This window comes from Eubalaena glacialis, chromosome X, assembly GCF_028564815.1.
Source record: "Eubalaena glacialis isolate mEubGla1 chromosome X, mEubGla1.1.hap2.+ XY, whole genome shotgun sequence".
Lineage (NCBI taxonomy): Eukaryota > Metazoa > Chordata > Mammalia > Artiodactyla > Balaenidae > Eubalaena > Eubalaena glacialis.
The window spans coordinates 133,874,236-133,898,827 of record NC_083736.1 but is presented as its reverse complement, the minus strand read 5'-3'; the positions used below and the strand labels follow the sequence as shown (position 1 = coordinate 133,898,827).

The window sequence follows — 24,592 nt, the reverse complement described above, 5'->3', positions numbered from 1 at the left end:
CGAGTTTTCCAGGGCTGACAGTTGGGTCGAGCTAGATTTCTGTGGGCTCCCCATTGTTCCGGGGATTGGGCTCTCCTACGTCCACTCTCGGGGTCCACACCTTGACACCTGGCAGATCCTGGGACTCCTCCCTCTGCTGACCTGATGTTTCCCCTCTGACCAAGGTCCTCGCATCCCTAGACGAGTCCATCCCCAACCACGTGGCAGAGGTGAGACCCTGCAACGTCCCGTCAGCCCTGCCCGGGACCTCCCAGGACTGAGAGCATGGGCGAGCTTCTCTGAGGTCCCCTCTGTTCTGGGGTCCAGGGTCCCCTCAGTCCTGCCTCACGGTCCTCACCTTGACCCCCGGCAGGACCTGGGATTCTCCCCTCTGCCCACCTGACACCCCGCCCCGCATATCAGGTCCCCACTCTCTCTGAGACCCGGATGTCAGGAAGTGCTGCAAGTCGTCCTCCTGCCCTATGACCTCCCAGGGCCGACTCTGATCTGGGGTCCAGGGTCCCCTCTGTCCTCCCTCAGGGGCCTCACGTTGACCCCCGGCAGGACCTAGGATACCCCGCTTTGCCCACCTGAGGCCCTGCCCCTTACCCCAAGTCCCCACTCTCTCTGGGACCCGGATGTCAGGAAATGCTGCCTGGGGTCATCCCACCCCGGTGTTGCCCAGGGCTGACCACACGGATGGGTTTCTGTGGGCTCCCCTCAGTCGTCCCTCACGGGCCTCGCCCTCACTCTGGCAGCACCTGGACTCTCCCCTCTATCGATCTGAGGCCCCGTCCTTTATACCAAGTCCCCAGGGTCTCTCAGACCTGATGGGGAAATAAAGAAACAATGCATGTGCTCATCCTGCCCCGGGGCCTCCCAGGGCTGTCGGCAGGGGCGGGGATCAGTGGGGTCCCCTCTGTCCTCCCTCAGGGTCCTCAGCTTGAGCTCTGGCAGGTCCTGGGAGACCCCCTGTGTTGACCCGAGGCCGGACCCTCACACCAAGGCCCTCACTGTCCCGAGACCCCCGGGGGACATCTATGGACAACACATCAGGCCACCAAGCCCAGGGCTTCCCAGGGCTGAGATGATCCCGCTGGGTTCCCTCAGCCCTCCCTCGGCTCCTCACCTTCCCTCCCAGCTGGTCTGGGCCCCTCCCCCTCTGACATTGGTCCCTTGAGACCCAGGCCCTCCCTAGCCAGGACCCCTGAGAGGGAAGCGGGGGTCGGGGGTGGCGCTTATTCCCACAGCCCTGCCGGGGGTCTCTCAGGGCTGACAGCAGGGCCGACCTGGATGCCTTGCGGCCTCCGAGTCCCCCTCATGGTTGAACCTTGACTCCTGGTGGGGCTGGGCTCCTTCCCTCTGCCGACCTGGCCCCGGCCTCCCTGACCCAGGCCCTCCCCTCCCCCTCCCAGGGGGATCAGTGCACGTCCCATCCGGACAGCATGCCGGGGGGCTCCCAGGCTGTCAGAGGGCCGCAGATGCATCCCCTGGGGGCCCTCAGTCCTCCTCTGGTCCTCGTCTCAACTCTAGGCAGCACCTGGGCCCCTCCCTCTGCCCACCTGAGACTGCGCCCCTCAGACCGAGCCTCTGACCCCCCGAGATCCCTGAGGAGGTGGGCGGCGGAGTGGGATGGGCAGCCTGACAGCCCGGCCCGGGGTGCCCCAGGAGTCCCAGTAGGGGTGGAGTTGCATGCTGAGGGACCCTCTGTTCTGGGTCTGCTGGACTCCTCCATCCTCACTCAGGAGGGTCCTCCTCAACCCCTTAGAGAAAGGCTGCAGTCCCAGCACAGATGCTGGATGGGGGGCTGCCGCGCCCATGACTGTGGGGGGAGCACAGAGAACTGCACACCGTCCCCTCGGGGCTCCTCACCAGCCGCCAGACTTTGGAAATCTGTTTTAAGAAAGGTTTAGTTTTAGCTGAAGAGGCCTGAGCAGTGGCAGGTGATTTAGGGAAACGCTTGCTTTGATGATTAGATCATATTACCTGTTGGAGTTACGTGATTGTCACTTTTTCATCCTCATTCAGAGTGAGTAATACATTTTACATGTCTGTGCAGTGTAGTGTGTGTCCTATATATATATATATAACGTGTGTAGAATATATGTGCCTATATACACATGCATCGCCATACCACATGTATGTATAGGGAACAGGTCATGTATGTTCCAGTACCCAGACTGAGGTCATCCACAGGGCCCTGAAGGGCACAGACACTCACGCCCCATGGTGATGCTGAGAGTCCTCCAGCCCCACAGTCCCCGTGCTTTGAATGCAGGCTTGCCACCTGCCTGACAGCCAGTCTGCCTGGGGAAGTGAGCCTGCAGGAGAAGGTGGGGCCACCACGCCGCTGGGAGAGAAGGGAGCAGAGTGGGCAGTGGAAGGAGAGAGCAGGGTCCGAGCCTGCGCAGAAGAGCCACCTTCAGAGGGCCGTGCCTCGGACCCCCACATCCAGGACCCTTCTCCATCCTCACGCCCTCAGTCCTAGACCCTCACCCTCCTCCCTGGCCCTCGTGTCCATTTCACGAGAGATGGTGACCTGATGGGGCTTGGGAGGGCACGTGGGTGGAATCCAGTGTCAGGCTCTCATGGGCACTAATGCCTGGCTTCCCTGTGTTTTCTCCATTATGTGGCCTGAGGCATCAGGTAGTAGGACCCTGTGGAGGACAGCTGAATCCCCCTTGACTGTTGGGGAGACAAGTCAGGCCAGTGTGGGGACGGGGCTTTGCACGTACCCGAAGCTCAGCTTGAATAAGAGTCCTTCTAGTGATAAGCTGATCAAATCATGGAGACTCCCTATGCCCGATTTCTCCATCTGTAAAATGGGCCTCGTAATAGTACAAGTCAAAAGCATTGGTGTGGGTTTCCCCATGATGTGACCTGTTTGTAAAAAGCCTGGGCCAAATGAAGTGGTCGGTGGATGTAGCTCTTGTTACTGAGTGGGTAAGAAAGATGCGCCCTCCCCCATGTTGTAAAGATTCCAAACCAGTACATGTCTTCTGATCCCCACATACGTGGATTAGTGCAGTTTTTCTTTTCTCGTGAAAGTTTGTTATCAGAATGCTTGGATTCGCCTTACTCTTTTTCTCGCTTGTCCCTGTTCAAGGTGAGGCTATTGATTTGAGGTGTTGCTTCCATTTGAACACAGGTGTTTGCAGCTTTAAGTCCCAAGTGCCTCTTTGAGCGCGTGCCATAAGTCCTGGGGGCGTTGGTATGTGTTTTCTTCATTTCAAAGTATTTTCTAATTTCCCTTGTGATGTCTTGTATGTTCCCTGGGCTATTGTTACGGACTGAACTGCGTCCCCCCAAAATTTGCATGTTGAAGCCCTAACCCCTAGAACCTCACAATGTCACTGTGACGGGAGTTAGTGGTTCTTAGGTTGACATGAGGCCATTGGGATGAGGTCTAAAGCAAGATGGCTGGTGCCCTTGTGGGAAGAGCAGATCAGCACATACAAGGAGAGAAGGCAGGGCCTGGGGGTGCGTGCACAGAGGGTGACCATGTGAGGGGCGGTAAGAGCACGGCCACCTGCAACCAAGGAGACCGGCCGCAGTACAAGCCACCCCTGCTGGACCCTCCTTCTCGGCCTCCCGGTCCCCACCACCGTGAGAATCTGTGTCTGCTGTTTCAGCCCCTCATCCTGTGCTGTTGCATTTGGCATCGTCCCAGACTAATGCGGTTATTTGGGGACGCATGGCTCAATTTCCCTCTATTTGCAGATTTCCCAAGTTTCCTTCTGTTATTGATGTCTAATTTCACTCTATTTTGGCCAGAGAACATACTTTGTATGATTTCAGTCCTTTTTTTGTATCCCTTTAAGTTTACTGAGGGATGCTGTGTGGCTTAACGTGTGGACTATCCTGGAGAATGTTCTAGGTACACTTGACGAGCATGTGTGTATTCTGCTCTTGGGGCTAATAGTCTACACATGTCATGAGATCTAGTCTTTGTACAGGGCTGTTCAAATCTGTGATTCCCTTACTGCGGTGCTGGCTGGTTGTTGTACCCATAATGAAAGCAGGCTGTGTTAGTCTGCTTAGAGCTGCCATAGCCAAGTCCCACAGAGTGGGTGGCTAACACTACAGAAACGTACTGGGTCCCACTCCTGGTGGCTAGGAGTCCAACATCAACTTGCTGGAAAGTTTGGTTTCTGGTGAGGGAAGGCCTATCTTCCTGGCTCGCAGAGAGCCGGTTTTCTCTTGGACTCTCACTTGGCTGCTTCTGTGCACAGGTTGGGGGGGACGGGAGGGAGGGAGGGAGAGAGAGAGAGAGAGAAAGAGGGAGGGAGGGAGAGAAAGGGGGAGAGACAAAAGGAGGGAAGGCGGGAGGGAGGGAGAGAGGGGGAGGGAGGGAGAGAGTGAAAGGGGGATAGAGGGAGGGAGGGAGAGAGAGGGGGAGAAAGGAAGGGAGAGAGAGAGAGGGAAGAAGCGGGGGAGGGAGAGTGAGAAGGGTTTAGCGAGAGAACGGGGGGGAGGAGGAAGAGAGGGGGAGGGAGGGAAGGAGAGAGAGAAAGTGAGAGAGAGAGAGAGGGAGGGGGGAGGGCTAGAGGGAGGGGCGAGGGGGGGAGGGAGAGAAAGAGAGAGAGAGAGAGGGAGGGTGGGAGGGAGGAAGAGAGGGTGAGGGAGGGAGGGAGATCTTCCCTGTCTCTTCCTCTTTTCCAAAGGACACCACTCTTGTGGAATTAGGGTCCCACCCTTATGACCTCATTTAACCTTACTGACTCCCCCAAGGGTGCTATCTCCAAATACATTCACCTTGGGATTAGCACTGCAAAGGTGGATTTAGTGGTTGGGGTGGGAGCTGGGGGATCCATTTGAATCCTTCACAGGGGGAACTGAAGTCTTCCACTTCTATTGTACACCTGTTTCTTCCTTCCCTTCTGTCCATTTTTGCATCGTTCATTTTGGGGCACTACTGTTGGGTTGCTCAAGAGACCCCCCTGACGTCCACTTGCTGTTGGACTGTGACAGACAGGAGCGGCAGATGGGACCACCCCTCATCCGGGCAGACCCGGGGCTCCTCTGGCTGCTGGTGGTTGGATCATTCCTGGTACCTTGGGTCTACTTTCCCTCCTCCCCCAACCCTCCTTTTTTTCCCTTTTTTTGTGTTTTTGGCCACCCCACAAGGCTTGGGGGATCTTAGTTCCCCGACCAGGGATTGAACCCGGGCCACCACAGTGAACGCGTCGAGTCCTAACCCCTGGAACTCCAGGCAATTCCCGCTCCCCCCGCCTCCTTAGCAGTGTTTGGGAGGGGATGTCGCCCTATCGCTGTGACAGCCACAGAGGCCTGGCCAGGTCCCCCAGCCCATCCCCCACACGTGGAGGCAGCAGCTGTGAGCTGGGGGCGCACCCTGGCCTTCAGTGCTCTGCACACATCACTGGGCGCTGACCCTGCTCGCTGTCTTCGTGGGGACGCAGGCTCAGGACGCCCGCCCCCCACCCCCGAAGCTGGGACCCAGCACATTTCCAGAATGTACGTCGTTGACCAGTGCGAGCTGGCTCAGTCACGTGTGTGCCCGCGTGGTGCTGAGCCCTCGGGGCCCTGCCGCGGCTGGTATCGGCACAGCCGGCAGCGAGGGCAACGAGGCCGCGGCTGGTGGACGGGCAGCCCCGGGCTGACCACCGGGCTGAAGGAGCCTCGGGCAGAGCTGGTGGCAAGTGAGTCCGCCATCGACCGCCAGACTCACCTGCCTCTGCCCGTTTCGGCCTCCAGGGTCACCCTTACAGAGTCTGGAGCACTTGTGACGCAGCCCTCTCTCTCTCTGAGCCACCCTTTCCGGTTGCGAAGCCTTTCCACCGTCCTAGACACTGTCGCCTGGGACGCCCTGGGAACAGAAGTCAAGCCCAGGGCTCGGGACCAGCCTGGCCTCTCCTCTGGTGGCCCGGGCACGAGTGGTTCGGCGACTCTATGTGGCTGTCACAGGTCAGCCTGTGAAGCCCCTTCTCGCGTCCCCTTTACTCCTGCGGGAGCTTGGGCAGCTGCCTCTACCCAGCCCAGGAGGGCGGGAGCTCAGCCAACGTCAGTCCGCAGACATGCGGTGCAAAGTCTAGAGGGACTCAGCGCTGGCGTGAGGTACGCCGCTGCTCTCTTACTGACGCCAGGCAGCCTAGACTTTGTAAATCAAAAGGTTCCTTTGTGAAAAGCAGAGAGCTTGATATTACAGTCCGCACAATCTCCCCTTTCTCTGTAGAGTTACACGGAAGCAAGTTCCCCACGGGCTGAGGTGAACGGGAAAGCGGTTTTTAAATAGGAGCATCTCCCTGTGGTCCCAGGTCAGGAGGCCTACGGAAGTCCACGCCCAAGAGGAGAGCAACCTGCTCCTTACAAGTGAAGGCGTGTCCCAGTCAATGAAGCCTAGAAAGGGGCTGAGCGCGCACCAGCGGGCCTCGGGACGTAAGCGCGAGCAGCCCGGGCCGGGCGGCACCTGCAGGTCAGCGCCCGGGGTGACGGCGCTCCTCTCCTGCACCGCCCAGTGTGCCCGTCTCAGGGGGCCTGCTCTACCTGCCGCCAAAGTGCAAAGAAGGGAGCCCCCAGTCTTCTGGTTCTGGTGGACTGGTGTGTGTGCTCTCTCCTCCCGCTGAGCTCGGGGCTCTTATCTCGACAGTATGACCGTGGAGCTTTACTTCCTTTGCTCCACAAGGCAAACACTCTTTAGGGGGGCTCGTCCACAAGGACTCGCGCTCTAAGCTCGACACCCCAGCGACCAGAGGGTGTTGGAGCATGGCGCCCTTGAAGTGTTTAGCTAGAAAACGCAAGGGAAAGAGAACCAAGAACATGTCACCAGACGCAGGACCCGCAGTGAAAAGCAAACCTCAATCCTGCTGTCCAGACACCAGAGAGCACCCCGAAACTGAACCCCCGCAGGCCCCTGGCGGGGACCGTCCCCTCCACACCTGTGCGTCTCAGGACAGTAAGGGCTCTTTTCAGGCCTCTGACCCGGGGAGGCCTGAGCTCTTCTCATCTGTCAAATCAAGACCCTGCTGGACACGGTGTCCCCGTGACCGTGAAGCCGCGGATGCCAGGCCCTTCCTTGTGCTTGTCAAGCCCTTGAAGGGTCTCTCTAGTGAGTGGAGGCAGGGCGTCTGAGGGGCTTCACCGGGTGTCTGCTAGGTGCCCGCACTGTGCCGGGGGTGGGCTGTCCCCTGTCATCGTTTCCTGCTGAGGGGACTCAACTGCTCAGCCGGGCCCAGGACGGAGGCGCCAAACACATGTTGGGCGGACCATCGCTCTCATGTCCCCGTGCTCTTTATTGCCCTGCAAGGTTGTGACCGCGTTACCACCTCCGTGTGTCTGCAGGGTCTGCCTGGTCAGGGTCCTCTGTGGGCCCGCCCGGAGGGGCCGGGAATTCCATGAAACAGCGGGAGCCCACGCAGTAGTAGCAGAAGGGGCTCAGGGGCCGAGGGATCAAGGTCAGGGAGGCGGCAGGCCTGGCGGCCACCTCGGGCATCCAGGGGGCGCAAGAGGCAGCGGCGCGGCCACCGGGAGCCACGCGGGGGGGCAGGCTGAGGAGCTGGGGGGGCGTGGCGGCCAGGCCCAGCACGGGCCAGGGAGGACTCATCTGGGCGGGAGGCCAGGCGAAGCAGACCCAGGGGACCTCGGCGGGCTGGGCCACCTCTGCCAGGCCAGGGCCTAGAGGGACCAGAGCCTGCACGTCGGGATCCGGCGCAGGGGGCTCGGCTGCTGTCCAAGGAGGGGCCGGAGGGACAGAGTCAGTCCTGGCCAGGGCGGCTGCATGGTCAAGTTCCGGGTCGCTCGGGGTCCCCTGGATGTCCTCAGGATAGGGTGGGAGGCCGTCCTGCGGCTCCGAGGCGCTGGGCGCCGGGAGGTACCCCAGGGCTGCCGGCTTGCCGTCCACCTTCCAGGATGCAGGTTTAGTGCGCACTCTCCCCTTCATCCTCACGAGGAGGTGCGGGCAGCCTCTCTTAAACAGGGGGCTGCGGTAGAAGCATAACTGAGGTCGCAGTTGAGAGAGAAAAGGAAACCCCGAGTCACAAAAGAGTTGCTCGCAAGCAGCAGCCACCTGGCTGGGCCCCTGGGCGCCCTCCCCCAGCCGTCACAAGGCCTCATTGGAGAAAGCGGGACCCGGTCCCAGCAGGAAGCTGTGCCCCAGCTTTTACATCCCCGAGACTCGCTCACTCACCATCCCCTTTCGCCCTTGGAAAATGACTGAAAATGGCCCCTTAGTATGAGTCCAAGGCCCACGAAAGGGGACTTGGCGTCTGCAGATACGAGACTGCAAGAAGGCTCGGTAGCTTTCTAAGGAAGTGTCAGAATCGCCCCCTGGCCAGCACCTCCTGGGGCCAGACAGGGGACACTGACTGCTTCCCAGGAAAGGACCCGTGCCCCCACTTAAGTGAGGCTCTGGAGCTATGGGAGTCAAGGGGGCACACGAACCTCCCCCCTCCCCCCGCCGGACCACTTGTCCCCGAGCAGGAGGACGGGAAGGGCCAGCGTGTCAGCAGTGTCATCTTGTCCCCCGGTGTGACTGCGATGTCAGGGACGAGCAGAACTGCCCACGTGTCAGGAGTACAGGACGGCGCCTTGCCCCCGTGCACCGTGAAATGATCACCACAGGGGGTTCAGTTCACACGCATCAGCTCACACAGACACACCAAAGGGAAAAAGAGGAGGAAGAGAAGTGACGTCCTCGTGCTGAGGACACGTCAGGTCTCCCCGTAACAACGTCCCAACACAGCGCGCGGCACCGCCAGCTCCGGCCGTCCCGCTGGTCCCCAAGTACCACCTTTAAAGAAAGCTCTCCCGACACGCCTGCCGCCGTCCCAGGCGGCCCCGGGATTGGCACCCGCCCCCCACCCCACCCCCACCCCCACCCCGAGGCCCAGCCGCTCAGCCCCTGGAGAGGTCTCCTCCCCCACCGTCCCCTGCCCTCCTGACCTGGCTCAGGACGTGGGCGGGCCGCTCCTTCGGGGAGAGGTTGGGCAGGCAGAGGGACATGTGCATGTCCTGGCGCACTCTGCTGAATCCATAGCGCTTAAGCTGGCGGATGAAGCTCTTCATACAGTCTGTCTCGAACACCTTGTCCAGGCCGTCCCTGTCCAAAACCTCCTTTTGAAACAGCTGCCTGTTGATGCCTCTGCAAGTCCCGTCTTCCTTCCACCAAATGGATGCAAAGCGACCGCTGTTGACGATTGTCCACAGCTTCCTGGGGAAGGGGAGGGAGAGGAGGCTGCCTTCCCACAGGGCCTCGCAGGTGGTGCGTGGCCTTTTCAACAAAGGCTCTTCGGTCAAATCCTGGAAAGCGGCTTCTCCAGGCAGCAGCCTGAGGTCGGGGTGCCCTGCGGGCACGGGCTGGGCCAGGGCGATGGACTGGGGGGTGCAGCTCCCTGAGCCGAGGGCCGGAGCCCCTGTGTCGGGAGGAAGAGGTGCCTCGCCGAACCCGGGCGCCCTGCCCGTGACAGGGCCCTTCTCGTCCTCAGCCATGCGGAGGGCGGCGTGTCCCTCCTTCACGTAAATGGGACAGTGCAGCGTGGCCGGCAGCACCCTGGGCTCTCACTCCCGCTCAGCCCCTCACAAAAGTGCTCCGGTAGCTCGGGGGTGACATCACAGCCCAGCCAGGAAGTGACATCATACAGGGCAGGCCCGTCAGCATGTCAGCCTCCTGCTTCACGCCCGTCATCGCAGGGGGCACGATGACACTCGTGCACGGGTGCAGAGCCACAGGCCGAGCCCTCGTGCAAACTGGGCACGGCCTTCTGGTCCCGGAGCCCCCGGGCCAGGCAGACGTGCACGGACCCACGTGTGACCCACGAGGTCAGAGCTCCTCCTCTATGCCCACTGGCCTTCAGGGCCCTGCACAGCACCCATGCTTTCAAGCACGAGCAACGTCTGGGACGGGGCCCACGGTCAAGGGCGCAGGCACCCTGCCCTTTTGGCACCGTCACAGGCCGGGCAGCCGGTCCTCCACGGAGACCCTCTCCAGGCCCTGCCATCGGTCCGCAGGAGGTCCAGGGCAGGGGCTGCAGAGGTGATGGGTGAGCTCCTGGGGACAGAGGAGGACAGGCCGCCGTCCCCTGTGGCTCCTGAGCCTGCACGTGTCCACCCCAGGCTGGTCCCGCTCTGCACGCCTAGTCTCCTGTCACCCGGGACGGGGCGGTCGCCCTGGGCCTTCACCCACGGTGCAGCTCACTTTCCCCTGACCGCCGTCCACGGGACCCCCGTCTGGGTTTGCGCCCAGGCCGTGAGTGCTGCCATCCTGCTCTGGGGCTTGCTGCTCGAGCATCAGACAGGCGGCCTTGCACAACCACCCGTCTGGCACGTTCTCCCCACGTGCGCGGCCACCTACACTGATGCCCCCCACCCTACTCTGGTCACAGGCTTGAGGATCTTCCTGAGATTTCCATGAACCAGAAACGCCTCCAAACCCAATACGTCACCAGTCCAGGGCCCAGGCGCCCGGCCCAGTGGGTGAGAGCAAGGGCTCGGCCAGAAGATGCCAAGGCCGGCCCCACAGCCCTGCTGATCCCCAGCTGCCTGGCTCACACCCTCGGAGCCTCTGCTTCCCCACGAGGATACTCGTAGGAGCACGTGCTTCATGGGGTCCTGAGGGCTCAGGGGGACACACAGCAGGAGGCAAGGTACCTGACGCTTAACTCACAGCTACTGTGGTTACGGAGAAGCATGCTGTCTCACAGCAAGTTTGAATCTAAGGAGCTTAAGCAATGGTCCATCAGTGGCCCTTGGCTACGTGCAGGAAGCCTTCCATCACCAGCAAAGGGTGGCCTTCCTTGTTGATTCTTGCAAACCGTGGGCTGAAACACCACCTGAGTTAACCGTCTCTAGAGACAGCTAGGGTGAGCTACACAGAAATCACAGTGCATTTTGCATAGATGTAAGTGGTACTCAGCGCCCACGTGACTGGGCAATGCCTCAGGACCACTGAAAAGCCGAGTTCCACTTTAGAATGTCTGGGAACTCGCGAACACTCTCGGGCGCCTCCTCAGCTGTCAGCATTGTGGCCGTGTGCTCCCACGCCAATAGCCGAATCCCTGGGCCCCCCACTTTCCTCTCTGTACTGCATATTCCGGCTGCCCCTGGAGACTCCTGAGAGATGCTCACCCACCCCTGTTCCCCTCGGCTGCTGGTGGCAGCTCGAGGTTCCCGTTTGTGCTGGCTGACAGGACTTCCAGCATCCTGGACCAGAAAACTACTAGAGCTCGTCAATGATTTCGGTCAAGTTGCAGTATACAAAGTTCATATACAGAAATCTGTTGCATGTCTATACACTAACAACGAACTAACAGAAAGAGAAATTAAGGAAATAATCCCATTTACCATTAAATAATCCCATTTAATGGCATCAAAAAGAATAAAATACCTAGGAATAAACGTACCTAAGGAGGAAAAAGACCTGTACTTGGAAAACTATAAGACACTGATGAAAGAAATTGAAGAGGGCATAAAGAGATGGAAAAATATACTGTGTTTTTGGATTGGAAGACTCAATATTGTAAAATGACTATACTACGCAAGGCAATCTACACATTAAATGCAATCCCTCTCGAACTTCCAGTGGCATTTTTCACAGAACAGGAACAAATAATGTAAAAACTTTTATGGACACAAAAGACCCCAAATAGCCAAAACAATCTTGGGAAAAAAGAACAGAGCTGGAGGAATCACGCTCCCTGACCTCAGACTATACTACAAAGCTACAGTAATGAAAACAGTATGGTACTGGCAGAAAAACACACATATAGATCAACAGAACAGGATAGAGAGCCCAGAGGTAAACCCACTCACTTATGGTCAATTAATCTATGACCAAGGAGGCAAGAATATACAATGGAGAAAAGACAGTCTCTTCAATAAATGGTGCTGGGAAAACTGGACAGCTACATGTAAAAGAATGAAATTAGAACCTCTTCTAACACTGTATACAAAAATAAACTCAAAAGGGATTAAAGACCTAAATGTAAGACAAGATACTATAAAACTTCTAGAGGAAAACATGGGCAGAATGCTCTTTGTCATAAACCACAGAAGTATTTTTTTTGGATCCATCTCCTCAAGTAAAGGAAATAAAAGCAAAATGGGAACTAAATTAAACTTAAAAGCTCTTGCACAGCAAAGGAGGCCATTGAAAAAATGAAAAGGCAACCTACCGAACAAGAGAAAATATTTGCAAATGACTGATAAGGGGTTAATATCCAACATATATCAACAGCTCATACAACTCAATATCAAATAAAGAAACAAACCACTTTAAAAATGGGCAGAAGAACTGAATACACATTTTTCCAAAGAGGAAATGCAGATCACAAACAGTCACATGAAAAGATGCTCAACATCACTAATCATCAGGGAAATGCAAGTCAAAATCACAATGAGATACCACCTCACACCTGTCAGAATGGCTGTCATCAAAAAGAACACAAATAACAAGTATTGTCAAGGATGTGGAGAAAAGGGAACCCTTGTACACTGTTGGTGGGAATGTAAATTGGTGCAGTCACTGTGGAAAATAGTATGGAGGTTCCTCAAAAAAGTAAAAACTGGGGACTTCCCTGGTGGTCCAGTGGTTAAGAATCCGCCTTCCAATGCAGGGGATGCGCATTCGATCCCTGGTCGGGGAACTAAGATCCCACATGCCGCGGGGCAACTCAGCCCACGTGTCACAACTACTGAGCCCACGTGCCCTGGATCCCACGCACCACAGCTAGAGAGAAGCCCACGCTCTGCAACTAGAGAAACCCACGCACCGCAGTGAAAGATCCCGCATGCCGTGGGACCTGACGCAGCCAAATAAATAAATAAATATTTCTTAAAAAACCTAAAAATTGAACTGCCATATGACCCAGCAATTCCACTCCCGGGTATATGTCCGAAAAAAACAAAAACACTGATACATGCACCCCAATGTTCACAGCAGCATTATTTACAATTGCCAAGTTATGGAAGCAAACTAAGTGTCCATCAATGGATGAATGGATAAAGAAGATGTGGTTTAAACACACACACACACACACACACACACACATGCACACACACACACACAATGGAATACTACACAGCCATAAAAAAGAATGACATTTTGCCATTTGCAGCAACATGGATGGACTTGGAGGGCATTATGCTAAGTGAACTGAGTCAGAGAAAGACAAATACTGTATGATCTCACTTATATGTGGAATCTAAAAAATACAACAAACTAGTGAATATAACATAAAAGAAGCAGATTCACAGAAATAGAGAACAAACTAGTGGTTACCACTGGGGAGAGGGTAGGGGGAAGGGGCACGATAGGGATAGGGTATTAAGAGGTACAAACTACTATGTATAAAATAAGCTACAAGGATATCTTGTAAAACAAGGGGAATATAGCCAATATTTTATAATAACTGTAAATGGAGTATAACCTTTAAAAATTGTAAATCACTATATTGTATGCCTGTAACACATAATATTGTATAGCAACAATACTTCAATTTAAAAAATGAGTTTGCTGAATTGGTTTTGGGGTTTCTAGAATTAGCTCTCTAATCTGATCCGATCTAAAGCTGCTAATGACTCTATTTGTAGTAAAGACAGCATTGATAGTCCATGGCAATAGAAATATGCATAATATCTCCTCTGGATACTCCTAATCAACCACTTATAAGAAGTGCTGAGGACTTCCCTGGTGGTGCCGTGGTTAAGAATCCGCCTGCCAATGCAGAGGACACAGGTTCGAGCCCTGGTCCCGGAAGATCCCACATGCCACAGAGCAACTAAGCCCGTGCGCCACAACTACTGAGCCTGCGCTCCACAGCCCGCGAGCCACAGCTACTGAGCCCACGTGCCACAACTACTGAAGCCTGTGTGCCTAGAGCCCCTGCTCCGCAACAAGAAAAGCCACCGCAGTGAAAAGCCCACACACCACAACCAAGAGCAGCCCCCGCTCGCCACCACTAGAGAAAGCCCGTGCGCAGCAACGAAGACCCAACGCAGCCAAAAATAAATAAATAAAATAAATTTATTAAAACATAAAAAAATAAAAAAATAAATAATAAATAAAGTATCAGTGGCTCCCATGGGACGTAGACGGGTTCCCTTGGCCTGCATTCCGGGCCCCGCCTGGCATGGCTCCTGAAAACATTGCCGCCTTGATGTTTTCTTCCTCTCATCCTATCCCCCAACATGGGCAGATGTCTAACCAAGGGCCTGGCTCAGAGAAAGAGCTCATAAAACGGTAGCCTACTTACATTTCATGAGGCTTCACTTGTAGGCTTGGTTTCTGCAGGGGCCACTTGGCTTGGTTCTCCCTTGTTGAAGCTATCTGTCCCCACAGATGGGGTCTACACAAAGCCCACAGCATATTGACCAGAATATGTGTGAAAGTCAGCTTGTATAGACAAACAGATCCCTGCCTGACTATGCAGACCAGAGCTGCCTCTGCCCTCCCCCGCTCCTAACTCAGCTTACAGAACAGCCTCTGAACAAATTACAACCACAGGTTCAAGCCTTGGGGTTTGAGACGGATTATGGAGTTTTTCTTTCTTCTAATGCCTCCTCAAGAATGAACTCATGTCCTGCAGCACTGAACAGGGGATTTGAATCCCTAAAGCAGGTCAGTGAGGTCAGAACCTCAACCTACCTGCACAGGTGTTATTTGCCAGACAGTGTTGATCCGAGGCTGGCCTCCCCCACCTGTCTGCTGGTGCCTGTTCAGGGAAGGTAACAAACATGGTGGGTGATGGGGAACCCACATGTTTAGGGCGCTGATATCACTCTTCACGCCGCAGCTGACAATCGGCAGATGCCTCGCACTGGCCTTTGGAATACCTGCCCTTTTGCTACTTCCCTTCAGCCTGAACAGCAAGCATTATGGAAAGCCACATCACTGAGAATTCTGCTGCCCTGTCACGAATTGGAAGTCGTAAGTGAGTTGCAGCTGTATCAGAGACAAGCAAACGACTAAAGCAGTGAGTTGTAATTTCTTCATATCCTTCCAAAAGTTGTCTTTTTAAAAGTTATATCACTTCTATAGGTGTTATTGGTAAGAGTTCAAGCAGAGAGAACCTGTAGCGTGTACGTGTGTGTGAATGTGTATATACATCTACTCCCAAGCCCTACCTAACGTCTGAATCCCCCTCTAAGAAAACCACTGAATAGAAATTACCCATCACATCCATCTCCAGAAAGACAAAAGCTGTCCTCCGGAGGCACCTCCCCAAGCTCAAACATTTAAAGGTGGATCCATGTTGGAACAAGTATCAGTACTTCCTTCTTTTTTCCCCCCTAACTTTTTAGTTCATTCCTTTTAAATGGTTGAATAATAGGTCATTGTATAGATATACAGCATTTTTACTATTCATCAACTGTTGTACATTTGGGTTTATATTGGTATAAATTGGTACATTGATATATATATATATATCAGGTGTGAGCAACAGAATATCTGAAGATTAGATCAGAAAAGTCATGGAGAGGCAGTCATGGAGGACCAGAATAACCTAGCCTTTCCTTCCTGATGTAGTCCCTAAGGGCCCTTCCAGCTCCAACATCACATGCATCCAAAAGCAAAGGTGGAAGGGAAGATGGAAGGAGCAGTTCACATTACGTTATAAATGAAACAAAACATAAGTGTGGACAAATCCACCAGCATGCCTTTTGTTTCCTTCAGTTCCTCCACCAGCCTGACATCTCCCAGGAAACTGGGTCACAGTGTATTGGCTACCTCCAATGTGCCAGGCAGTGTGGCAGTCCTTGACATGATTCAGGAATTAAACACCATGGTGAGGCCTGAAAGGTTTCTTAAGAGGACAGCTTCAATTTATTCACAACTAATTTGAAAGTAACTGGTTTGGGGTCCCTAGAACAGAAGTGGCATTACTTACAACAGCTGTTTCTCTGAGAGCGTCACAGGAAGCTGCCTGTCTGACTCTTCTCACTGGTACTCCTTCCCTGTAGGGGACTGCCTTTGCAGGTGCTGGGTTATGTTGTCTACCCTGGGCTACTGACAGCCAGTGCCAGAAAGCAACATGCATCCTCAAGCGCCAGGGAAGCAGATGTATGGGAAAACCCAGAGCTGGGCTCAGAAGAGCAGAGAAATGATGGAACTATGTAGAGGCTGGTCACAAATATGAGTACTCCTGTTGATATGACTTTTCCACTCCGGCCAAGGCTCCCAGTTACCTCTCAAATAACAGCACGATGAGTTGGATGGGCAGCAAAAACACATGCCCTGTCCTGCCTGATTCATACATCACGGAAGGGTGGTGGAAAGATGTAAATGAGTATTTGGGGCTGAGCAGCAGACGTCAGGATGTTGATCTACTTATTTATCTAAATGAGAAGAGGCTAAGGAATAGCAAAAGACTGGTTTCAAATTGTTACTGTGACCCCTGTGATCTGAAATGGCAGCACAAGTGAGTGGAAGAATGAAATGCAAGTTATACCCTGCAATTCGGCTGCTGGAGGCTTAAGTCATGGGAAGGGAGACCATCCATGTGTTCTGTCAAAGACTCCAGAAATAGCGCTCCCTAACTACCACTATTTGGCTTGGGCTCAATCAAAAGCCAGAATCTCAAGCCTACTGTGCCCTGTTGCTTGCTCTAGCAAATGAGATCATCTCCGTGATCCACTGTGTAAACTGCAATGTGCTGGTAAGCAGTTACCATTGTTATTATGATAACAATATTTATGCATGCCACAGTAGGCCATCGGAGCCATTTACTACATTCAGGATGTTAAGGCGCTTCACCAGAATTGGCCACTGGGTGGCGGCAGAGAAAGTAAGAACACTCGACAGAAGCAACAGTGCCCTCTGGAGCGTCGGAGGACCTGAGGGCTTCTGGGCCTCCATCAAGGATGAGGATAGCCACACACCACGTACTGCAGGGGGCTGAGTGTTTCAAATGCATCACAGCGCTCTGGAGTACAAGTTCCAGCCCTGTTTTACAAACTTGCCCAGTTCAGTCAGTTTAATGAGCTGACTGACTTAATCCAGTGTCTGGTGAGGTGAGGATCTGCTGAGTTAATAAGCAGTCACTTGGCATTTACTATGTGCCAGGCACTGCTGTATGTGCTTTACAGATATTACCTGGTTTTGTCCTCGTAACTGCCCCGTGAGGTAGGTGCTATTGCTGTCCACAGTTTACAGATGAGGGAACTGAGGCACAGAGAGGTCAGAAGCTTACACGAGATCACACAGCCAGGAAGTGGCAGAGTCAGGATTCGAATCCGGGCTGGCTGGATTCAGAGCCCCTGCTCACAGCCATGTACTTTGCTGCCTCCTTTAAACCTAAGTCTGGCTAAATATTCTCACTCAAAAACAAACCCTTTTTCTTTTTTTTTGGTAGCACATTCTGTAATTTTTATTACAAAAAGAAGTTCAAACCCTTTATATGGTATGACATTAAATGTCACCTATGAGTTCATTGCAAGCAAACCTCTCAAAAAACGTACATACTATATATATTTACATTCAAGTTTGAGTAGCTGGTGTCAAGGTATAGTTCAGGATCTCTACCCACCCTGTGGATTTGTTCAGCTACTAACTAAACAGCGACTGTATCTTCACTCGGGCACATGGAGAGGTAGAACCTGCTTTTTAAAGAAAACGAACAAACAAAGAAACAAACACAAAACCTGTAGCGCAAACGTGAAGATCATCGTTGAAGCAGCTTGTGCATCAAGGAGGCCCTGACTGTAGCTAGCTCTGGTCATCTCAAGACTACACGGAGTCTTGTCTCTTAAAGTAAAACCAGATGAAACTTTGGGTGGACGCTCTTCCGAGCACATCAGGCGGTTGGGAGAGCTCAGCACCGAGAACTGCACGCGGCTAAGTTAGGCAACATGGCAGCAGGGCTAGGCTGGCGGCTGGGCCCCTTTTCCCCGATAAGACACAGTTAATACACACATCAGTGGCTTTAGAGGCTGCAAATTAACACCCATCTGTACACCCTCAGCTCCGAACTCAGAAGCCACCAAGATACTTCCTCTCCCAAGTGAACCCTCCATTATTTCTGCCAGGCCCGCCTCCATCGCAAATTGAGCTAACGAGTCCAGATAGGGGCGGGGTGGCCTGTGAGTTCCGCAGGCCACGGTTCCTCAGCCTCGTGACTGAAGCTCATGAAGGTGCTTGGGCCTGAAAAGGCTCCCCGGGTTCTGGCCAGACTCAGTGGGGCTCGTTCCGGAGAGGGGAAGCTGCAGGGAAGTCACGGTGGTGGCCGAGGGCAGAAGCCCTTCTCGTCTCGTTCCCTTTTCTTCTGTTTCATCCTGCGGTTCTGGAACCGGATTTTGACTTGGGTGTCGCGCAGCTGCAACGAGTTGGCTATCTGGATGCGTCGGGCCCGAGTTAAGTACTTAGGGAAATGAAAGCCCTTCTCGAGTTCTGTTCGTTGCTGGGGGCTGAAGTCCGTGCGGATCGCGCTGCAGGAGCTGGCGAATTTGCTTTGCTTCGGGGGGGGGGCGTTCCTCTTCACTGTCGTCCACTCGAACGTGCTGAAGGCGGCGGGGAGGCCGCGGGACGGGGCGCGGACTTGGGGCAGGCGCCGCGGGCGCGGGACGCGGTCTGGAAGGCCCCGGAGTGGCCCTCGGCCGGCTCTTCGAGACACGCCGGGAAGGGGGCGGGCCCGCCGAAGGCCCCGCGCAGTCCGCCCGGCTGCTGAGGAGGAAGGAGCCGCCGCCCGGGAAGACGGCCGAGGCGGCGTAGCGGACGTGCGCCCCGCCGTCGCCGGCCGGCCGCGCGCGCGCGCACCGGAAGTCGTACGCGGGCCCGGGCCCCGAGGGACCGTAGTCCGCGCCCCCAGCCGCGGCAGGAGCGGCGCCCGGCTCCTCGTCGGTCCCCTCCGGGGGGGCACGGCGCGTACGCGGCCGGGGGCGGCGCGGGAGGCCGCGCCGGAGCGGCCGGGGGCAGGCGGCTCACGAAGGCGCCGTCGCCGCTGCCCAGGGCCAAGGCCGGCTGCGGGGCCACTGGCCGGGCGTCGGCGCGGCGGAACTTGGGCGCGAAGCTCAGCACGTCGCCGCCGCCCCTGCCGCTGCCGCACGACACGTAGCGCAGGCAGGAGCGCAGGGTTCCAGCCCACCCACCTGAGCGCGGCGGCCGGGCCCCGGTGAGGGGCCCGCAGGACAGCCGGGGTCTGCGCCGCTCCGCCTTCCCTCTCTAGCCGAGCTGCCCTCACTGAGCCATGGCCAGGAACAAGCACATTTGTAATTATCAGTGTTTGTCGTCTGTGTGCCTTGACACTTCTGGAAGCCTAGAGAAGGAACTCTGTTGTGTGCCCGCACCTCCTATGAGATGGTGAGCTGCAGAGTTCACACGTCATGCTCCGTGGTCCTGGTGCCCATCATGGGCCTTGGCACCCAGCAGAAGATCGGAAAGTGCCTCACAGCCCACGCGATCTGGTTGCATCAACTTTATTTGGCCTCCCACACGTGTAACACGTCAACACGACCATAAACACAAAGCAGGAGCAGTAACACGAGTACACCTCTCTAAACGTCTTTAGAAGAGGTGCCTGATCCTTACGCAGCCAACGTAGACAGAACCGTTTTAGCCCACGTGTAACTTGAAAACGTCACATCTTTCGTGAAAACCAGATCCGTGCTGTGAAAGAACCAAATGATGGCAAGAGAGAGCGCCTCACAGAGTGAGCAAGTTGAGACACTGTCCTCCAAGCGGTGGAGGGACGGAGGTGGTGCTTAGGAAGAAATGACCAACCAGGCGCAAGAGGAAGGCAAGTTAAGCTTGGGGCTGGCGGTGGGGTGGAATGCGCTACAGTATCCCGATGCTTACAGAAGTGTGAGATGGAGCCCCTTCCTAAAATATCCCCCAGCAAACCCAAATGTTTACACATCCAGTTGCTTTAAATGTAGTCCGAATGAGCTGAGTTTGACCCTTTAGAGCCTGCCTTCTTTGCCTACCCTGCAAAACTGTACCCCAAGCCTGCTGGGCGTAGGTAGGATAACCCTGAGGCTATAAGACTCCAAGCCACTGCTGCCTTTTGGAGCTCTCTGACCCAAAGACTCCCACTGTGCCGACAGATGGCCTCACTCTCTGATCCCTCCTCTCCCCTGGGACTTCCCTTGCGTCTTGCCCTTCTGGGTGGTGAGCCTTTGCCGTTATCTCTGCAAGGTCTCTCGCTGTGAGGGACTTCCCTTCACATGCCATCCTGTCAAAGTACTGCCCACATAAAGCTTGTCTTATGCTGCTGCCATGTTATGGTCATAACCAGCCCCCAGATCCTCAAACTCACAAACACTTCGGTATGAAAGGGTCTAGAATCAGCTTTAAAAGTAACATACACCAGATTGTTAGTTGTGGTCATTTCGGAAGATGGGGCTGAATTGTGAAGAAACTCTGTAAAGGGAGAACTATGATTTGTCTGAAGTTTTAGGATTTTTTTCAGCAAGAGTGCGTGCACTATTACCATTCTACTTACAATACTTGAGTAACTCTAACAGAAAGAGTAGCTGTGTGTTAGTCAGCTAAAGTAACTGTGAGTTGACACAACAGGGAAAACCTGAAATTTGAATGGCTTAACACAATACAAGTTTATTTTTGGTGCACATAAGCTCTGACTTTTTTTGGTGGGGGCTCTCTGCTCTCAGGGGGCCCAAGTTTCCAGGCTGTTTCCCTTTTGGAGTTCCACCACAGGATTGCCATGTTTGCTGCTGAGTGAACGGAAGCACAGAAATGGCACGTTGGCTCTGGATGTGACAAGTAATGCTCCCACTCATATCCCGATGGCAACGGCTGGTCACATGACCCTTCCTGACTACAAGTGGACTGGCCATGTAGCATCCCCTGTGTCCAGGATGGGGGAAAGGAAGACAAGATATGGACGAGCACTGGTAGTCTCTCCCATACGGTGTGACTTAGTAGGTGCTTACTTAAGCGTGACCGTTATAATTCGTTAGGACAACAAGCTTCTTCATTTCTTGGAGGGGTTTCTGAGAAGGCCAGATCTGCCTTGCTATCCTCCAAATATTTAAGTGCCTCCTGTATGACAGATGTTTTCACACACAGTATCACACCTCATTTTAAGAGGATCATGTAAATATCAGCCGGGTGGATTTGCGCTTCACCACATAGTAGCTTTCTGCACGTACTTCCCTTTGCAGTACCGTCTATCATGCTGACTGTAATGTCAGTTGGCTGGGAATGGTCTCCTTCCTTTTGATGCAAAGGTAAAATCTCAGCCTGGGAGTCTCAGCCGCCTCCACAGGGCGGAACGTGCCTGAGCACCGGCACAGCTGCCCTCGGGCACCCTGACAGCCGCGACCTTCCTGTGGGGCAGGGACCAGACGAGAGGCCATGGAAGGATGGTTAATCCTTTTTTCTCTTAAAAGCTGAGCTACCAAGGAACTATGTTTCACCTCCTCGGAGGATCCCACGGTTTTCAAGAGTTCAACCTGAGTAGATGTTGGCTCCGCAGTGACTTCCGTGGTCCTTCCTCATGTACCATTTGGGAGGGAGGCTTTGGGTGACCTAGGTAAGCTCATGCATCTGTGCGTGGGTTCAGTGGCCAGTTTCAAAGACGACACCCCATTAAAATCCTGCTGCAAATGTCAGGGAGGTTTCAAAAACCCTCTCTCTCAATTCAGGGCTATCTCCAAAGAACCAGTCGATTACGTGGCAAATCAGACTACTCACAAACCCAATTGCAAAACATTTTGAGAAAGCGTTGAAGTTGCCCAGAAGGATTACCAGGTGTCTAAAGGTTATTATCCGAAGTCAAAGGGACTGTCGGTGTCAGAGGGGCTCCGGAGTGAGGGATGGGAGAGTCGGAGGATTCTCCTGCAGGGAGTAGGAATGCTCTGCGTCGGGGGAGGGCAGGAGATCCTGTGCAGCCCTCAGAAGGGGCAGCAGGTGGTCAGCAGGTTCAGGTTCCAGAGCCTGACAGGAGGGCACGTGGGGGAAGAGCAGGGGCAGGGTGCTGTCACAGGGGAAGGTGCTGGGGCTGGACAGACATGCCGGAACCTCAGCCCTCAAAGACCCTGGGACTCGGGCAGGAGGACCTCAGGTTAATAAAGCTCACAGGCAGCACTGAGGTCGTCTTTGATTCTCGTTGTCGCCTTTCTTGGGCCTGCTTTTTGTCAACTGAAAGACACCGTGTAGCACTGAGAAGAGCAATGAGTCGCCAGTCAGAAGGTCGGCCACGGGCCAGGGGTGGGTGGGAGCAGCGTGGGCTCGAGAGGAATTCAGACCAGGGCTCTGGTCCCCACCCCGTCACTTAGCAGCACGTGATCCTGGCAAGATTCCCAAGCCCCGTGGCCTCAGGTTCTTCACCTGTGAAGCGAGTGGGTGTGATGAGCCGTGTCTTGTAGGGCTGCAGGGATGTGTGTGAGCTTCGTAAAGCAGCTCACAGGACCTGGCGTCTGTGGGAACATTGACGATGGGCAGTTATTTCTCATATTGTTTGGATCACAGACCCTTCCCCTCTCTCCTCTGGGATTTTACTTTTATTGTCCTGTTCAACACAGTCTTGAGTCTCCTCCAGAGGTTTCTCACGTTCTGTTGTTTAGCTTTGGTTGTTGATACTGTGTTTTTTGTTAGTTTCATTTTTCCCTTCTCTAGTTTGCGAGGGTTGATTCTGGGAGCAGAAGACAGCAGTCTACACTTCATCGCCATCGTGGCAGCTACAGGTAAGGCCCTAAACCTGTAAATAATTTAAGCAGACTTGACACCTTTACAACAGTCTGTTCCCCAGAAATGAATGTGATATACTGCTTGACTTATTTGCGACTTTTTTTTTTTTTACCTGAATCTATCAGTAAATTTGTATAGTAGCCTCCATTAAGATCTTATATACTTTTGTTAGGCTTCTTCTTAGGTAATTTTTGGATTTTGTCGCTGTTGCGAATGGGGTAGTTTCTATTATATCTTCTAAATAGTTGGTGCTTTTTGTGTGTGTGTGGCAAGGCTCTTGGTTGTGATCTTCCATACAATATTTCTCTGGTCTCTTATTAACTCAAGTATTCCATGTACCAATTTCTTTCAATTCTCTAGGTAGATGACCATATTGTCCCAAAATATTATCTCTTTTTCAATATTCATACTTCTCATTTACTTTGATATGCATAGTTCTGACTGTGTGTTCCAGTGAACTTTTGCATTGTAGAGGGGAGAGCATACATCTATGTCTTGTCCCTGTCTTTAATGGGAGTGCATCAAACATTTCACATTTAAGTATGTTTGCTGTAGATATTAGGAAGGGGAAGTTCCCTTCTAATCTTAATTTGCTGAAAGTTGTACTCATGTTGAATTGCTTTCAGAGGCTTTTTCCATACCCACTGACACGCTTCAATGTTTTCTCCTAATTTGTTATTGTGGAGAATTACAATTGAACTATTTTCTAGTTTAAATCATATTTTCATTCTTTAGCCACACCTGTCTGTTCATTTAACTCACTGCTACATTGAATATGCTATTAGTTTGCGTAGGATATTTGCTATTGTGTGGGTGAACTTGGCTCAAGTGTTCTGTTCATGGTAGGAGTGGGGTACTCATCTGGCTTTATAGTCAAGCGGAGCTAGTCTGGGAAAATAAGTTAAATCACTTCCCAGTTTTTTTATGCTTTGGAAGACTTTACTTAAGATGGTGATTAGTTTTTCCTGACCATTGGTAGAATTGGCCACCCAAAATGCCTGTCCTGGAGCATTTGCGGGTAGCTTGGGTGTTGAATACAGTTCAAGTTTGTATTGTTTAAAGTTTTCTATTTCTTTATGGACCGATTTGGTCTTTTTTTTTTTAATATTGTCCATTTCACCCAGGATTTCAAATTTAATTGCATGATATTTATAATAAAACTTTTATTACAGAAACTGTGAAACACATACAACAGTAGAGAATAGTATAATGAACCCAATATACTTGGCACCCAGCATCAATAATCTTTAGTACATGGTCAGTCTGGTTCCAGTGTACCCTCACCTTCCCCACATCTCTGCCAATAGAATACTGTGAAGGTAGTCCAAGACATCACGCTATTTCATCTCTAAGTATGTCAGTATGCATTTCTAAAAGACCAGGAATCTTTTATACAACATAAACCCAAAACAATGATCATTCCTAAAAATTTAAATAAGTTTTAACTTCACCAAATATCTAGTCATTTTTCACATTCACCTTATACATTAAAAAATGTTTTTTAGTTTGTTTGGATCACAAATATGGTCTATATATTGTGATTTTTTTTGGTTAGGTCCCTTAAGTCTTTTTTAATCAGTAGGTTTCCCCTGTACCACCTTTTTTTTCCTTGTAGTTTTTTTGTTGTTGTTGAAAAAAAATCAGGTCTTGTACTTTGTCGAGTTTCCCGTTATATGGATCATGTGGAATGAAACACTTTGGTGTCATTTAACATGTACTGTGGCCCCTCAATAGTTCTTTAAGTTGGTAGTTACGGGTAGGAGCTTGATTAACTTGTTTGTTTATTTACAAGACTGCTACATAGGTGATGCTATGCACTTCCATTAGGAAGAACATAATGTTTGCTGTCCTTTGTGCTGAAGTTGGCAGTCATTGATGATCATCACCTTCATTTATCCATTGGGGGTTGCAGAGGGGTAATTTTCAAATTCTCTCATTCATTTGTAGTTTATTACCTCAAATACTTTCATATGTAGAAACTTTTCCTTGTCCACCATTTGCTTATCTTGAGGGAAT

The 24,592-nt window shown here is 53.0% G+C and overlaps 1 protein-coding gene and 1 pseudogene across 1 annotated transcript; both read right to left on the bottom strand.

Annotated features, from left to right (window-relative positions):
- Nucleotides 1-7,255: 7,255 nt before the first annotated feature.
- LOC133081936 (heat shock transcription factor, X-linked-like) lies at nt 7,256-9,423 on the bottom strand. Its single transcript, XM_061178242.1, has 2 exons — nt 8,878-9,423; nt 7,256-7,933 (listed from the first exon to the last, which is right to left on the bottom strand). The coding sequence occupies exons 1-2, from the start codon at nt 9,421-9,423 to the stop codon at nt 7,256-7,258; spliced, it is 1,224 nt and encodes a 407-aa protein (XP_061034225.1).
- Nucleotides 9,424-17,607: 8,184 nt separating this feature from the next.
- Nucleotides 17,608-21,061, bottom strand: LOC133081935 (homeobox protein Hox-D1-like; annotated as a pseudogene).
- Nucleotides 21,062-24,592: the final 3,531 nt, after the last annotated feature.

Bases quoted from the DNA above. Each gene is read 5' to 3' on its own strand.
- LOC133081936 (XM_061178242.1), bottom strand. From the start codon at position 9,423: ATGGCTGAGGACGAGAAGGGCCCTGTCACGGGCAGGGCGCCCGGGTTC. The intron at 7,934-8,877 runs GTCAGGAGGGCA...CTGCGACCTCAG, and splicing joins CCGCCCACGTCCTGAGCCAG to TTATGCTTCTACCGCAGCCC.